We start from the raw sequence: 18,804 nt of genomic DNA, 5'->3' as shown, positions 1-18,804 counted from the left end.
CGAGATTGGACTTATTTCTCACAAACCTCAGAACTGATTTTTATAAATACATTTAGTATAAATATTTTTTTTTCAAATCTTCAGGCTTTGCAGATGTCATCCAGCTGTTTAAAAGATGTTGACACAAGATACCTTGTGCTGATTTTGTGCAAAATCCACTTCAGTGAAAATAACCCTCTTATGTTTACTTAGTTTAACTGTTGTCTTTCCTTTTCTATTTTGCAAGAGGCTCATCCTAAGCAGATTTGGAAATGACTTTATTTGAAAGATAAGCAACTTGAGACTAGAAAGTAGCTGTGGTTCTAGATGCATGTGAGATTTTACTCCTTGTTTCAATAAAAACATTTAGCAGATACATTGTTTCATTTTAAGAATGATATATTTTAGAAACCCACATTAAATATGTGAAGACAATTCTTAAATATTACTTAAACTTTTAAAAAATTAATGTTTTACCATATCACATATTACTACCTGCATAAAACATGACCTCCCAAAGAAAAACACATACTACCTTGTTCTATTAAGTAACAAAAACTAGAATGCCTGTTCTATGAAAAACAAAAACATAAAATCACACTTTTCAGTAATATGAAATGAATGCTGAACCCTAAACCAAATCTTTTTCTAAACATTTTATTATACATGCACTTCATATTACTTTTAATTCAAGTAAAGGAAGATTTTGCAAAGCACTTGAAAAGCTATGAAGCGATTTCAAATTTCATTTTTGCTGTTGTCTATTTTTTGATATTTTCTTCTGAGGATTGTGTGTGTGTGTGCGCTTTATATATGGGTTGTTTTGACAGTGGGTTATAAGAAAAAATTTAAAATAATAGAAGAAAAAGGAAGATTTTGAAAGGCAGTGCTTAAAACATGTAGATTTAGTAGAAATTTATGTACAAACTTGAGTACAAACTACAATTGCATTATTTTAGAAGTCAGGAGCATCTTGTTTTCCTTAAGTCTGTTAAAACGTAACACATTATATTGTGGCTGGAACCTGTGAATCTCTTTTAAATATTTAAAAGTAATCTGCATGTTCTAATTAGTATCTTAGAAAAATCTATATTTTTGTCCAAATGTTCTTAAAAATCTACAAATGATAAATTCTCACTGTGAATTATTATGTCTTTTCAAATATTAAAAATGTCATTAGAAATTATTTGAATATCAGTAAAGTGATTCTCTAATTCATACCTTTCAATAATCCTTGTTTTAATTTTTATGAGAATCTCACCAACATATTGTTTACCAAACTTGATTTTAAATTGCTTATTTGTATGGCTGTTACATAACAGTGGAAATGAAGGGATGGGATAGGATAGGTAGGGAAACTCAACTACTCAACACCTAAAGACACAGCAGCAAGGTTGGATTGTATTTGGGGAACGTGAGCAGCATAAATTAGTGCCTCATTTTCTTATCTATTGGAGATGGCTTCCATTTAGAATATTTCAATTTTGGCTTTTAATAAAAATGTGAAAATACAATTTTCAAAATCTTACTACAAAACAGTGGAAATATGCAATCCTCTGGGGAAAAAAATAAAGTCTACAACCTTCAGCATGGTACACAACAATCTTCATGACCCAGCTTGTGCTAATAATCCCAGCTTCATCTTCTCTCTGCTTCAGTTCTTTAATATGTTTCAGCCACTCCAAAATTCTTGCTAATTAAGAAACTTGCTGTGAAACTCATTCTTCTTCTTTTGTGTTTATACTCTTCCCTGTTTCTGCAATACTCATTTTTATCATGCCTGTTTAAAAACACCTGATCAAGCTACCATTGACTTTCTTCACAGAATTAGAAAAAAACTACTTTAAATTTCATATGGCACCAAAACATAGCCCGTAGAGACAAGACAATCCTAAGCAAAAAGAACAAAACTGGAGGCATCATGCTACTTGACTTCAAACTATACTACAAGGCTACAATAACCAAAGCAGCATGGTACTGGTACCAAAACAGATACATAGACCAGTGGAACAGAACAGAGACCTCAGAAATAACACCACACATCTACAACCATCTGATCTTTGACAAACCTCAGAAAAACAAGCAATGGGGAAAGGATTCCCTATTTAATAAATGGTGCTGGGAAAACTGGCTAGCCATATGCAGAAAACTGAAACTGGACCCCTTCCTTACACCTTATACAAAAATTAGCTCAAGATGGATTGAAAATTTAAATGTAAAACCCAAAGCCGTAAAACCCCTTAGAGAAAACCTAGGCAATACCATCCATGACATAGGATGGGCAAATTCTTCATTACTAAAACACCAAAACCAATTTCAAGAAAAGCCAAAATTGGCAAATGGGATCTAACTAAACTAAAGAGCTTCTGCACAGCAAAAGAAACTAGCATCAGAGTGAAGAGGCAACCTATAAAATGGGAAAAAAAGTTTGTGATCTACCCATCAGAGAAAGGTCTAATATCCAGAATCCACAAGGAACTTAAACAAATTAACAAGAAAAAAACAACCTGATGAAAATGTCGGCAAAGGATATGAACAGACACTTCTCAAATGATGACATTTATGCGGTCAACAAACGTATTTAAAAAGTTCATCATCACTGATCATTAGAGAAATGCAAATCCAAACCACAATGAGATACCATCTCAAGCCAGTCAGAATGACGATTATTAAAAAGTCAGGAAACAATAGATACTGGTGAGGTTGTGGAGAAATAGGAATGCTTTTACATTTTTGATGGGAATGTAAATTAGCTCAGCCATTGTGGATGACAGTGTGGCAATTCCTCAAGGATCTAGAACTGGAAATACCATTTGACCCAGCAATCCCATTACTGGGTATATACCCAAAGGATTATAAATCATTCTACTATAAAGACATATGCACATGTATGTTTCTTGCAGCACTATTTACAATAGCAAAGACTTGGAACCAGCCCAAATGGCCATCAGTGACAGACTGGATAAAGAAAATATGGCACATATACACCATGGAATACTATGCAGCCATGAAAAAGAATGAGATCATGTCCTTTGCAGGGACATGGATGAAGCTGGAAGCCATCATTCTCAGCAAACTAATACAGGAACAGAAAACCAAACACCGTGTGTTATCACTCATAAGTGGGAGTTGAACAATGAGAACACATGGACACAGGGAGGGGAACAACACAAACCAGGGCCTGTAGTGGGGTGGGGGGTAAGGGGAGGGAGAGCATTAGGACAAATACCTAATGCACGCAGGGCTTAAAACCTAGATGATGGGTTGACAGGTGGAGCAAACCACCATGGCACATATATACCTATGTAACAAACCTGAACATTTTGCACATGTATCCCAGAACTTAAAGTAAAATAAAAATAAATACATAAATAATAAAATATAAATAAATAAAACCACCTGACCCAATTCAATCACTTCCTCTACAAAATGATTCTGAGTCCTTCCCCAACCTTTCTGTGCAAGATGAATTAAATTCTACCTTACTTGTACCCTGTATATACCCACAAACCACAATTGTATTTTCAGCAGCTAACCACTCCTACATGTAGCTTGTCCTCCTTTCTGGAAGATTCTAAGCTCCTTCAGGCCTTTATACCATCAGCGAAATCCTTTCAATTCTCCCTGGGTTGTATTTTAGGGTGTATTGTAGCAAGGCCACTAGGGGGCTTGATAATACCCTATGTCTATCTTGTTTTCACTTATATCCAATTGTTTTAAAGGAAAACATGCTAGAGTGACTTAATGTATTTGTGGAGTGAATCTGCAGGTATCAATGTATACAACATGATCCAACATGACTAAAAATTGCATAACAGACCAGATGCTATTGGTTTTCATTTTCCTGTGGCTTAGTATCTCGATTCCTTTAAGTGCCAATGTCGAGGGGTCTAAATAATGTTTCATATTCTGAAGGTAGTATTAAAATGATGCCATAAGATTTTAGTGAACTATTCAATGCGAAAATCATTTGATGAAGGTTTTGAAAAGTAAATTGTATATAACCAATATTGAGGAAAAGCAATTCAAAAATCAGTTAAACAGAAAAAAAGAAATTTTGTTTTATCCTTGGCCTTGGAACAATTCCTTACAGGGCCACACAAAGGCGTGACTGGCAGATCTACAGTTGGCAGAAAACCAGGTGGGCCAGATAAGCTTTTGAATTACATGATCAAGCAGAAACCAATAAGATGAGTTATAACTGGAACAAAGAATTGGTGTATCTGACTTTGAAGCCCTTTATATGAAAAAGATTTAGGGATTTCAGTTGACCACAATTTTAATATGAGCGAAAGTGAGCTACTATAAACTTGGAACCAAAGGCCTGTCCCAGCCCTAGTAATCACAGACAACTTCTTGACTCTGACAGTGTATGGCATATTTTATATGAGGTCCTAACTTCATGTCAGAGCTCTTACGAAGTACTATTATCATTTCCTTTCTCCTCCCATTATTTTTTATTTTTACTTAATCTTGTGGTATTTATTACCTTTTTGGCATGTTATTTGGAAAAAAGACTGAGCATTAGCAAATCATTTAAATGAGAGAGTGAAGAAGCTACAGCATATGAATGTGGTCTTAGACTGAGTAAGCAGAGGCATTTTTATCTGGAAGGAGGTAAGTCCCATAAGATAAATTGCACTTTTTCTTACATTGAGTGTATCTGTGGTATTTCATACAAGTTTGGGAAGCATAACTTAAGGGTCATATTGACACACTAGAGAGCAGCAATATAAGAAAGATTAAAGAGTGGGAGAAATATTTAAAAAGTTGGAATGTTTAAACACGAAAGACAAAGGCTTTGGAAGGACAAATATCTGAAGGACTGCAAGTAAGGGTTGGTATATATAGTTTGTTGAGCTCTAGAAGCCAACACTGGGAACAAATCATGGGAGAGGTTGGAAAGTGGGTTTGGGTCAACAGGAATAAATTTTATAACAAGTATTTCTGTCCAAGCGTGCACTTCTGGTGTTCGGATGTTAGATTAAACAGGCCAGGTGCATTAGGGAAGATGTTACTGCAGTGATTGAGGGGAAGCAATTGGACTGGGGGTCAGTCCAGAGGGCACCTCCTCAGGGATGTGCTCCCCCTAGTAGGTTCCTATGACCTCTTTGTGCAAATATCTGTGTGTGTGTCTGTGCCTTCTCACCCACTAGTATGTGAGTCTTCTCAACTCAGAAAGCATGTCTTATTTCTTCATCTTCATCTCCCTGGCACCAGCTGCAGTTCTTGGAACATAAGTATAAAAATTTTGTTGAGATAGTGAACTGGTTTAGTAAGATTAAATGTGATAACTCCAAAAGTTCTTTCTACCTCTAGGTGCCTACAGTTCTGTTAATTAATAAACAAAAGCATTCACTGGGTGCTTTGCCAGGAATTCTGATAGCATAGGTTTAATCATTTAACACACACACACATACACAAACAACTAGATATAGGGATAGTTTCCTATTTCTGGAAAAGAATTGTGTAAATGAAGGAAAGTCAGGAAAAAAACCACAACAGAAATTTAAAATCACTTAGCAGTGTAATGTAAAAGGAAATCTCTGATTCTGTGGGATCTTTTGAAACACAGAAGAATTTATAGAAAACATGCATTTTGGACTTTTAATATATATACATTTAGAGATATTATGCTCAAGGAATAACATTAAACTCCTAAATATTACTGGTTCACTCTATATGGTAATAGAAAAAGTATTTAATTATAGTTGCCTATAATTTAAGAATATATACAATAAATCTAAAATTGGATTTTTCTAATGTAAATTAGTACAGCCATTATGGGAAACAGTATGGAGATTCCTCAAAAAATAAAACTATAACTACCACATGATCTGGCCATCCCACTACTGGGTATATAGCCAAAGGAAATGAAACCACTGTGTCAAAGACATATCTGCATTCCCATTCCCATGTTCATTGCAGCACTATTCACAATAGCCAACACTCGAAATCAACCCAAATGCCCATCAACAAATGAATGAATAAAGAGAATGTAGTATATCTACACAGTGGAATACCATTCAGCCATAAAAAAAAGGAATGAAATCATGTCATTTGAGACAACATAAGTGAACCTGGAGGATATCATGTTAGGTAAAATAAGCCAGACACAGAAAGTGAAATAACCACATAATCTCATTCACATGTGGAATCTTAAAATATTTGTCTCATAGAAGTAGAGAGTAGAACAGTGATTATCGGAGAATGGGGAGAGGCTAGAGAAGAGGAGGATGGGGAGAGATTTGTCAACAGGTACAACGTTACAATTAGACAGGAGAAATAAGTTCTAATATATTGCACGATAGGGTAACTACAGTTAACAATAATGTACATTTCAAAATAGCTAAAAGAGGGGTTTTTGAATGCTGTCACAAAGAAATGATAAATGCATCAGGAGATGAATATGCTATCTATCCTGATTATATAGTGTATGCAGGTATTGAAATGTCAAATTGTACCCCATAAATAGGTACCATTATAATGGATCAATCAAAAAATTAAAAAAAAAACAAAAGTATATATGAAAATTACAAACACAATTAAATTAGACCAATATAAAAAGAACATTCTATATGATTCCATTCAAATAAAATTTAAAAACAAAACAAAAAATTTGCCAGTTTCAAAATACTAGAGAAAAAAAGTACCATAAAAAATTAGATAATTCAAAATGCAAGGAGTACAGGAAGAGCAACAAAATGTATAAAGTAAGGCTAAATGCATTAATGATACTAATAACTGTAAATGGTTTTATTGCACAGTTTAAAGTTACAGATTTGTAGATTGGTCATAAAAGCAAAATTCATGTTATTTAGAAGAAATGCACTTCAAGCAAATAGAAACTGAATGAAGATCCTGGAAAAAAAAAGAATAAAGAATTTCAATTTTAAAATGAGAGAGAGAAAATTCAAGGAAATAAAGAATTAGAAAACTCAAATTTGGATCTTTTATGTTAATAAAAGATATAGTCTAAGACATCAATCCTGAACGTAATGCACATGACAACATAAATTTATAATATATAAAGTAAGATCTGGTTAAAATTCAAAGAAAACTAGACAAATCCACAATCACAATGGGAAATATTGGCACATCTTGAACTTTTTGGAAATAAAAAAAAAAAAGAGCATCACATATCAAAACCTGTGAGTTGTGATTCAATTGCAAAGAGATTCAACTTTAGAAAATATGTTAATGTAATTTAATATAAACACAGATTAAGGGAGAAAGGCAGCATAGTTTTAATCAATGCTGAGAAGCATTTGCTAACAATAACAATATACTTATTCTAATAAAAGTTACAAAATAGTTTACAAATTTAACTTCATAAAATGTACTTGATAATTTGATAAAGAAGGTAGAGATACCACTCAGAAAATGGACAAAACTGAGAATCAACAAAAAATAACTTTAGAATTAATAAGACAGTTATTTAAAATGGCAATCTAAAGTATAGTTTCTAACCATAATTAACAAAAATTTAGCTCAATCTTTTTGGAGAAAGCTACTAAACAATGCCAGAAAGACATAACCCAAATAAAAGTAAACATATATCATTTGCATGGATGAGAAGATTACATATATATACCTAGATATCAAATTTTAAATCCAAAATTTTTAAAAATCCATAAATAAAAATCCATTCAATACAATCATACTCAAAATCCGAACAAAATTTGTGTGTGAAGCTCAAGAAGGTGATTCTAAATGTATTTGGAGGATTAAAATCCACAAGGATAGCTCTAACACTTTTTAAAAGGAAAAATTGTTGTTGGGTTGGGGTGAGGGAACTTATGCCACTGAGTAGCAAAATATATCAAAAAGTTATATTAATTAAATTAACACAGCACAACATTAATGCAAGAATGGATAGAAAGATCTGTAAAACAGAATAGTTGATGAACATTTTTTAAAGGGTCATATAATAAATATTTTTAGTTTTCCAGGCCATACAGTCTCTGTTGCAACCACTCAACTCTGCCTTGTAACAGGAGAGCAGCCATAGACAGTAGTATATAAATGGATGCAGCTGTGTTCCAATAAAAATTCTTTTACAAAACAGACAGCAGGCATGAGGCTGCTCACTGGAACAAAGAATCCAAGAAAAGCCCCACAAATACTTAGACTTTAGAATATAGTGAGAGTAGGATTTCAAATTGTATATGATGAGATGGACTATTCACTTGCCAGCTATGTGAGATAAAAGTAAATATCCAAAATATACAGAATAGATTATTTTGTATATCTATTTTGTATATTTATATACATTATAGAGTAAACATTTTTAAAATCTATTGTTTAAAATATAAAATGTTGTATAGTGTTAAGGTACACTGAGGGGAATAAATTTGACTACATAAAAATAAATACATTTTCATGGAAAAAGATATAATTAAAAATTGATTCTATTATATATCTTATATATTTTTATATATAAAATAAGCATTTATTTAAATCAATAAGAAATAATATAACCCAATAGGAAAATATTTCAAGTTTCATATATGAATAAATGATATATGAAAAAACGCCAAATATCAGAAGTACAAAAAAATTAATAATATAAAATAATTTGTTTTCAGTCATCATGCTGGCATGTTTTTCAAATATATTAATTAGTGGTGATTATAGTGTAAAGAAAAGTAAACTTTCATATTCTGTTGAGGACTATGTTGTCCTCAAAATTTAAAATCCTATATTCCTTAATAGAACAATGTCATATTTTATACTAAAGATACACTCCCACTTGTGTACCAAGAAGCATGTTCTAAGGTTGTTCATAATATAGCACTAGTGATAGTGAAAAATTGAAGGCAATGTAAATACCCATTGAAGACAATATAAATATCCATCAATATATGAAGACATAAATAAACACACATATATCTAAAATATGTCAGGCTAAACAGGACTTTAAAAGAATCAGTAGGAACTTTGGGAAGCCAAGAAATTATGTCAAAGAAATAGTAAAAAGAAGAAAAACATACAGAATAACATCTTAACCAAATGACCTTAATTAGGTAAAAATAAATGCATAGCATTCTTTATTTCAGTAGTCTATATTTCAGTTGTGTGTTTATATTTTACCTGTAACTATCCATATTTAAATCTGCAGAAATAGGTCTAGAAGGATGCACACTTACTGACACAGAATTTTTGGAAACGAAGTAGGATTTGTGATCTGTGTGGCTGAAGGGATTGGTGAGAAAGAAATTTTGCTCATTTTTGCTCATGTATTGATATATTTTTATTTTGTTTTACAATTCATTTGTTAGGTAAATAATTACTGTAAGCCTATGTGCCGGTCACTGTTTGAGGTGCCGGGTATACAGTAGCAAGCAAAACAGACAAAAATCATTAACTTAATGGAACTTACCTTCCAGTTGTGGAAAAAAGACAGTAAACAAACAAGTTAAAGATACAGTCCCGCTCTGTTCTAATGAGAAAAACAAAATAGAGAGGGGGGCATATGAAAGGACAGGAAAGATGCTGAAATACATTCTAGAAATGTTTTTTGCATTAATGCTTGTGTAAATAAACAGTTCAAAGGGCAAACTTTTTTAAAAAATCTCTCTTTCTGTGGGATATTTTCTGAACTGAAAATATACACTTAACCGCTCTGAATGCTAGAGTCTGAGTTTTGGAGTAGATGGGTTGACAAGTTGGTTGCTGACTTGGTTTGTATCATCTGGGACGTGAAGCAGGTATAAACAGCACCTATCCAAGGGTCACTGTGAGAATTAGATGAGATGATGTATATACAATGTGCCCTGTACACAGTAATGTGCCCTGACTACCTTAGCTCACTTTCTTCTCTTTTTTCTCCTGGTACTGTGTTAAGACGACTCTGAAAATTCAACATTTTGCCAAAATTAATTAATCGTGGAAACATTCATACTTCCCAGTCATTTTCCCTTCAGGAACTGGTGACTCCATGGATGTCATTGCAAACTTGACAATTCAAGAAACTACATATAGGCACACAACACCTCTAGTCATATAATGTAATAAAGTAAATGCTTGGACAACTTCAATTTAATGATTCCTGCCTCAGCCTTTAACATATGCATAAACACATAAACAAAAAAAAGAAAACAAATGCTTAGTTAGAACATCCAAATTAATGAGCCACATTTAACCAAATATCTTCCTTTAGATGTAAATCAGCATTCCACCCTCATCTAAAGCTGACTATAGCTAATGAATAAGTGCCTTTTGCCAAAAGTTAGAGTCAGAAAATTCTAAGCTGAGTTTATAAGCTAATTTGTTCTACACCCCTACCTTTAGGAATGATTATCTTATTATTCTCCTGTGGTCAAATGCCTCTACAATTCCATTTTGATTGATATGGGTAAAATGTAAATTACCATAACATTCTGAAACACTGAATTTATTCTGTACTTATTGATTACCAATATAATGTATACAATACACATCATGTTTTTAACCTTAAGGAGTTTGCTGCTAAGTTGAAAAAGATCAATTAATTTCAAGGCATATTTTAGGGATTCCCACAATATGAAAGGCATTTTGCTAGAAACTTGTGGTCCAAAGGTATAAGACATACTCTCTGTCTTTAAAGAGCTTGAATCTCATAGAGGAGGTAGACACAATATATTGTGTAAATACAAATGAGGGCAGTAAGAAGAGCACTTAGCTCAACCTGAGAATGGAAGGCCAGTTCTCTGAAGGAGAGAACTCATAAACTACATCTTGCAAGGTGAGGGTACATCAACAAAAGGTAGTCGGGGGGTTATATAAACAGGGAGCAAAGATATATGAGAGCAAAAACAGTATTGTGTACAGGGAAAATGACTAACAATTTTATATTAGTAGAGCATAAAAATGCAACACGGGGAGCATCAGAGATGAAATGAAGAGGGAGATATAAAAATATTCAGGAATAATAATTACATGATTAAATATTACCAGGTACAGACAGTAAACTTTACAATTGGCCAGGAAATAGGAAGAATTACTTCAGCCTGAATTCAGGGAAATGCCTTTGTAAGAGTGGGATTTAAAACAGGAATGAGCAACTGAATATAAAGGGAAGAATGGAAACACTGTGAGGTGGGGAAAGGGAAGCAGCTCAAAGCAAAGAAGTATGAGGGACTTAGGAAACAGATTCCTGGGATATGGAATAGACATTCTTCTTTTGTTTCTTTTTATTTAATGCAGCATTTATCTAGCCATTACTATGTGTCAAACTTCGTCCTCCATGCTCATCCTCAGGACACAAACCTAGGCAATTTGGCTGTGAGGTACCTATTCTTAACCACTATACCATGGCAATTCCCTGTGTGTTTTTTACTGAGATTAGGTTATGTTGGAGGAAGACAGTGTGAAACAAGAGTTAGAGTAAGGTCTTTAACAAGTCCAGAAATATCAGGCTAATTTAGGGTTGATATTTCAGAAATGTACTAAATATTTAGTAAATCATTCTTGACCACTCAGTTACCAAACCGAGTGCTAAAATATCAGCATGCACTTCTTAGGTATTTTTTGTATAGTATTAATGTAACTTGATTTATTATCTGCCAATGGTGAGTGCACTGAAACCATAAAAAGTATAGAAATAATATGGCCATTTTTGTGAAAAACAAATTATAGATCCAATTAATTCAAAGAACCCCCCAAAAGAGATACACATAAAAAAATACCAAGGTAAATCATAGTAAACTCCTGAAAACCAAAAATAAAGAGGTAATCTTAAAAACAGCCAGAGGAAAAGAAACAAAAAATTACCTCTAACATCTTATCAGAAAAAATGGAGAATAGAAGACATAAAAGAATATCTCAAACTGCTGAAAGAATAAAATACAAAAACAATCAGCCCAGAATTCTCTACCCAGAAAAAATATCTTTCAAAATTAAAGGCAAAACAAAGATATTTTAGATACATGAAAGTGGAGAGAATTGTTGACCAGTAGATCTGAATTACAGTAAATGCTAAAAGAAGTATTTCAGCTTGAAGGAAATGACCAGAAGAAAACCTGTATCTACAGAAAGGAAGGAAGAAGAATAGCTATGAGAAATATACTGGCAAATGTAAAAGACTCTCTTTTTATTGTCTTCATTTATTAAAAAGACAACTGAATTTAGATACAAAAATTACAACATTGTAGTATAAGATTTACAGTATATATAAATGCAAAATAAATTCGAGTAATAGCATAAAAGATAGGAGAATAAATAGAATTTTGTGGTGCAAGTCTTAAATATAAAATGATTATGATATTGACTCATGGAGACTAAGTGAGAGATGTATATTGTTACTCTCTTTTAAAAATGAAAAGTGATATCACAAAAAAGCCAATGATCAGATTAACATGGAATTCTAAAAATTGTTTGATTAACCCTAAAAAAAAGACAGTAAAGGAAAAACAGAAATAAAAAATAAATAGAAAACAATGAGAAAAAATAACAATAGATCTAAATCCAAGCACATCAAAAATTATATCAAAGTGATTAAAATCTCCCACTAAAAAGCATATATTACATTAGACCAAGGGTCCTCAACCCCCAGGCTGCAGACAGGTACAAGTCCATGGCCTATTAGGAACTGGGCTGCACAGTAGAAGGTGAGCGGCCAGGAGCAAGCATTACACACAGCTCCGCCTCCTGTCAGATCAATGGCAGCATTAGATTATCATAGGAGCACGAATCCTATTACACATGCAAGGGATCTAGGCTGCCTGCTCCTTATGAGAATCGAATGCCTGATGATATGAAGTGGAACAGTTTCATCCCAAAACTATTCCCTGCTCTGTCTGTGGAAAAATTGTCTTCCACGAAACTGGCCCCTTGTGTCAAAAAGGTTGGGAACTACTGCATTAGATAGCATACAAGACTCAATTTAAATTGTCTGTAAGTGACACACTTTACAAAAGAAAAGACTGGTAACTTGAAAGTTTTAAAGATGGAAGAGTATACCATGCAACACCAAGCTCAATATGGTTGGTGAGTCTATATTAATATCAGATAAATTTCTCAACTAGAAATATCATCAGGAATAGAGAGAGACACTTCATAAAAAGAATTAATGAATTCATCAAGCACATATAAAAAACCCTAAATATGTATGTATCTAATAAAAGTTGAAAATATATAAAGCAAATATTGAGAAAACTTAAAGTAGAAATAAAATAATGTATAATTATAGTTTGAGATTTCAATACTCGTCTCTCAGGACTTAATAGAACATAAAGACAGAAAACCAGTAAGAATATGGAAGAGTTGAACAACACTATCAACCAACTTGCCCTAATTGACATTTAAGAAACAGTCCATCCCAAATAGCTCCATATGATTGTTTTAAAGTGTATACATAACATATAAAATTTCCAAATATAGACCATATCCTGGGTCATGAAGCAAGTATTAATAAAAGTAAAATGATTGAAATAGTAAAGAATAAGTTTTCTAACAACATGGAATTATTATAAATGAATAATAAAAAGATATCTGAAAAATCCCTTAAATATTTGAAAATTAAATTGCACACTTGTAAATATATTATGGGTCAAAAAATTAATTATAAGAAAAATTGAGAAATATCTTGAACATTATTAGAAAGTTCGTGCAGGATTAATCCCAAGTGGTGAAATTGACAATCCAAGGGGCATCAGGCTGAATCGATTTTTGGGGTAGAATTAGAAGGCCTGTATGGGTGACGCATAGTGCTGGGGTAGAGAGGAGTACAAAATGAGGTCAGAGATGTGATCAAGACCAGATTTCTGTGGGTCCAATTTAGGGATTATCTTTATTGCTTAATTAGCACCTAATTTAGCATTTAGCATATAGAACCTAGACTAGCACCTAGACGTATCCTGACAAGAAAGTTGAATAAATGAATAAATGAAGTTTTTCTTGACTGTTGATGTAACCAAATCTACTCTATTTTTTTCAAATATTGACTGTTGTCAAAATCTCCCTTTGAGTGTGTTTAAGAGCTCCTTCTTCCCCATCTAGTCTCTAATTTCCTGTTTCACCTCAAAGTTGTTTCCACTCACTCTGTTTCTAACCATTTATTCTCTAATTCTTTGCTTTTTATTCATTGGTTATGATACCTGTTTTCTGATTCTCTCACCTCTCAAAATATCTGGAAGATTTTGACAATATCCATGAGTGCTTGTGGATAAAAAGTGTAGCCTTGGATCACCTATTTTCCTTCCCTTTAAAGATAAACAAAAGATAAACACAATTCATATATTGATATCTAAGATAAAAGTGCATTTATTTCACAATGTGTCAATATGATGTAGCTTTAGGAGATTAATAAAATATTTGTCAATATTCAATTCCATGAATTAAATTATCTACTCTTTTTATTCTGTTAAATGACATATTAAGCCAAAATGTATTTCTTCCCTTGATTTTAAAATAAAATAAGCTTATTTCTGATCACTTTTATTGGAAAGACATAAATTTTATGTATTCTGATTTTTTCTTAGACTTAACAACAACAACAAAAGACTCCAGCATTTTTATTTTTTTTTAATTCACTCTATGCCAGCAGGACATTTTTCAAGTGGAAGAGCCATGTCAATGGTGTGGGGGAGAGGAGTTTTTCAAAGACAGAACTTTTCGTTTGAAAATTAGTGACTAATGGAGCATATCCAGTAGGTATTTTTCATACAACTTAGCATCATCATTATATAATGATGCTGCTTTGATGTGAGATTAACTCAGACACATGATTTTTCATCCAAAAGTATCAAGATCATAAAACAATGAACAGTGCAGTTATAACAAGAGAAAAAAATTAGGATACATTTTTAAAAGATAACTCAAAAAAGATGAAAACTTGAAGCAGCCTTGTTCTCATAAATGGTGCCAAGTCTATCATAGACCATAGACAAAGAGAAAATTATGAAAATGGAGAAAGGGACTCAGTAAAACAATGTGAGAATGGCATGTTATAGAGTTAAAATGAGACAGACTCAGTTTTTATTTTTGTTTCATAGAAAGTGTACACCAAATGAGAACTGAAGTTCAATGCACTATGTATCCTACCTCAATCCAACAGAGTCTCATAGGTTCTTAAACATAGGAGGCTTAACCTTTGGATTTTCATTCATGTAAGAAACTGCACATATTATCAATAGGAGAAAATCATCTAACATGACCAAACCTTGACTTGAAAACTCTTCTCATTCCTTTCCCCTGCAGATCCCTCAGTTGGCAAAGGGAATATTTTCCAAATGAGTGCTTATGATCTTGACAAAACCAACTAGAATCCAGTCAAATATAAGACATAAATTTACCTTACATTCACTTAACAGGTTTCAGTTTCATCAATATCTGACTTGATAATTGTAACAAACCTCTCAGATAGGATGGGAGAACTTGTTACCACATTTGGGGGATTTGGTAACTGAATTGTAGAGAGCTGAGTTACGGGTCCAGAGACTCATAACCAGAAAGTGATGAATCTGTGGACTAACACCTTGACAACTGTGAGTTCCACCCTTAATGCTTCTTAGTGAACAATCCCTCTTAGTTAAAAATCAGCCTGTGGTCACTTCGGTTTGAGCCCTTGTTTGAGTGACTCCACTATAAATCAACCCTTAACCAAAAAGGAAGGCAGCAAGCTTGCAGAATTAAAGTCTCAGGTTGGGACAGTTAAGTCAGGAAAGCTCAAAGGACATTGTCATTACACTACAGAATGTATAGACTTCTATGTACCTTAGTAGGGTTTGAACCTGCTTCAATTATTGCCATCAGGCCCTGACTTCGTCAAACATCTATCACTTTACAGTACACATTGCATTCTCTGCTACACGTTTAAACATAAGCTCTTTACCAAAACAAACCTGCTGAAAGTCCCTCTGTACTTGACATTACTTGAACTAATTATGGTATTTCAACACAGCTCCAGTAAATGTGTTGATAGACATATCATAGCTTATAAACACATCTATTGGAATGCTAACCATGGTTACAAAGCAGATTATCTTATTTAAAGACACTGGTTTTAAAATTTAGACATTTAATTTAATTATCTTTTCCCAGAAGTATATAAGGAAATCAGAAACCTAGTGTGAATAACATTATCTTCACAGAAATGAAAACTTGCAAGAGCATTTTTTGCCACAAACTCAATAATTTTAGTATAATCACTAACTATGTTTTTGTTTTACAGAACCAGTATGATTTGGAAAAAGAATAAAATTGCTTTTAAAGTACAAAAATAATTATGAACCACTTCAAACGTAATGTCTGTGTTTTATTTCTCATCAGAATTCATTAGTGTGTAACATCAATAATTTAGCCCATCATTTGCCAACACTGACTTGGCTCAGTAGTTCAATCATGTAACCCTGTAAACTCACTTTCCATTAAAATGAATGTTGCTGACAAAGGATAACTAAAGAGATACTTCATTTATTAACTAAAGAGGTACTTCATTTATCAACATTTTTAAATTAGGAGTTTGGGGCCACAGAAGCTTAGCTGGATGATTTATTTGAAGGATCTTTATATTAGACCTGAAGACTTGCTCCAAATCATACGATGCAACCCACGAAGACAATCGCATTTCATTTGTGTACTTGTGACTCAGGGTTCTCTCTTCAGCAGCAGGCATAGCCACCTGCAGAGAATCAAATGACCTATCAGGATGAAAACTTGACTGTGTACTAGAAAATTATAAAATGTACAGCATTCTTCTATATCCTGATTTACTCTGTTGGGCATATTTCTTACAAAATCTATAATTTGACAACTAATATTGTAATATCCTAATGTTGTTAAAAATTGATTTGAAGCATTAAGTAAACAGGCTAAAATTAGTTAATGATGAAGGTAAGGCTCCCTAATATTAACAACGTGTATTTTAGTATGTTCAAATTTCTCATCGTTTGCCCCTGACCTATACTTTCCCTGATACAAATGCCTATAGATGTTACCCCCACTGTTTTGAACAAGATAGTTTCATTTTCCAGAACTGATCCCACCTTCTGCTGCTATGTTAACATCACACCATTTTGGATGCAAAAAGCAAACAAACAAATAAAAACATCTGCAATGCAGTGAGCAAAACATGTAATCAAAATTCCTCATATATGTCAAAATTTTTATCTCCTAGGCTTTTAAACATATGATTTCTAGCAAATACCACAAGACTGCATGATCAGATCCTTCCTTGCTTCTTCTGTAATAAATTAAATGCATGTTCTTATTAAAACCTTTTTGTACAACAAGGAGGATCTCAGCATTCAGCCTCTAGAGTTGCCAGCTGGCATCTTTCCCTGTCTTGGATCAAAAAGTTCTCAGCCAGCTGATTCATTCAAAAGTCAAAATCCAGGGCTGAGGTTGGATTATGAAATGTTATCTTTACTGTATCAAAACGGCTTCTTTTTCTCTTATTTCATCTCTTCTCTTTCTCTTTAGCTTTCCTTCCTTCCTTTAGAAATATTTATCCTGGAAGATTCTAAATAAGAATGATCCTACAGAAATGCTTTCTCCTGCCTCCCCTCATCTTTTCTTCGCCTTATAAAAGTTCAGATGGAAAAAACAGCTCTTTCTAATATTATGAGCAGGGAATTACTCATCTCACATGACTTGTTAGTAGAATTCTGTAGTCATTTTGTGAAGAAAGGAAGCTGCGCTGCACCAATGCAGACAGCAGCCAGGGGTCTACGGTGAGTTCCAGCATCATTGCCTTGGCTCATGTTTCTACAGTACTTTATATTTTCAATTTGTGCTTATTTTAACTTGGGCCTCACAAATAACCCTGGAAAGAAGATTTTGTTAGGTCCATTTTGTAGATAAATTAATTAACTCAAATAGTGTAAGTGATTTCCCAAGGCCACTTACTTACAGCAATAATTTTACATGATTTATTATCAGAGGGGAGAAGAGGCAAAGTGATTTTTCTGTAGTAAACCTGAGGTTTGTGGATTTGATTTTGTATGTTTTTAACTTATTGTGGAAAACATGTCACAATCATGGCATCTGTTAAACTAAGTGGTTGTATAATACGATATGATGTATTATCCAGGCTTAAAGCATTGTGAGAGAAAACACTTTATGCTGTATTTCTTAGTTACGTAAAAAATAAATAAATAATTAGTTTAAAATTTGCAAAGAAAATTCACCAGAATGCACTTAAATTTACCATACACATGTAGAAATACAAGACATGAAAATAAATATATGGATGGCCAGGATCTTAGCCATTGAATTCCTCTCCCACACATCTGACTTTATTAAATAGAAACATTCTGATTGTTTTTATCTTTCTCACTTAAAAATATTTGTAAAATTTAAAAATAGAAAAATAGAAGAATATACATAACTCAATTTTCAGGCAAAACAAAATGAAAAAATGTGTAAAGTAGTGTTAGTTATAGGCAAAATTTTTCTAAAGACCTTTTAAATATGTATCAGGAATGGACCATGATGGCTAGCACATGGATTTTAAAAAGACACTTGGGGGAAAACAGTAATATAAGCCTTTTATGAGAAAACAGAATAGAGACTATGTTTGCAGTTAAGTAGTACCTGTTCTGGAATACCTTAAGATAGTGAAAACTTATACAAATTCCAGTTGACCTAAAGAGATTATGTAACACTAAGAAAATGTGAATAGAAACCAATCAGCAAATTCGTAAGACACAAATTATAAGGGCTAAGTGAAATATATAATGAGTTTACCAAGTTATACACAGACAAGTTATTTCTAAAAATCCTGAATATGTTGAGACATGACAAAGATCTGGGAGTGTATGTGTGTGTATGTGTGTGTGTAATAGAAACTTTTCATTAATTTAATAAATACTTATCAAATATCTGTGTAGGCATTTATAAAGA

General features: G+C 33.0%; 1 protein-coding gene across 6 annotated transcripts in view; it reads left to right on the top strand.

Annotated features, from left to right (window-relative positions):
- Positions 1–18,804, top strand: part of CCDC178 (coiled-coil domain containing 178) — a 503,110-nt gene that overhangs the window by 466,091 nt on the left and 18,215 nt on the right. Inside the window, exon 23 of one of the 6 annotated variants that reach the window (XM_054671748.2) lies at positions 2,883–2,999. The exons of the other annotated variants lie outside the window; for them this stretch is intronic. Within the exon in view, the coding sequence (XP_054527723.1) occupies positions 2,883–2,897 (15 nt within the window). The 3' untranslated portion in view covers positions 2,898–2,999. Of the gene's footprint in view, positions 1–2,882; positions 3,000–18,804 lie in introns of those variants that run through there. 6 annotated transcript variants of the gene reach the window in all.

Source organism: Pan troglodytes, chromosome 17 (assembly GCF_028858775.2).
Source record: "Pan troglodytes isolate AG18354 chromosome 17, NHGRI_mPanTro3-v2.0_pri, whole genome shotgun sequence".
Lineage (NCBI taxonomy): Eukaryota > Metazoa > Chordata > Mammalia > Primates > Hominidae > Pan > Pan troglodytes.
Note: the sequence above shows the minus strand (reverse complement) of the source record. Positions and strands in the feature narration are given on the sequence as shown.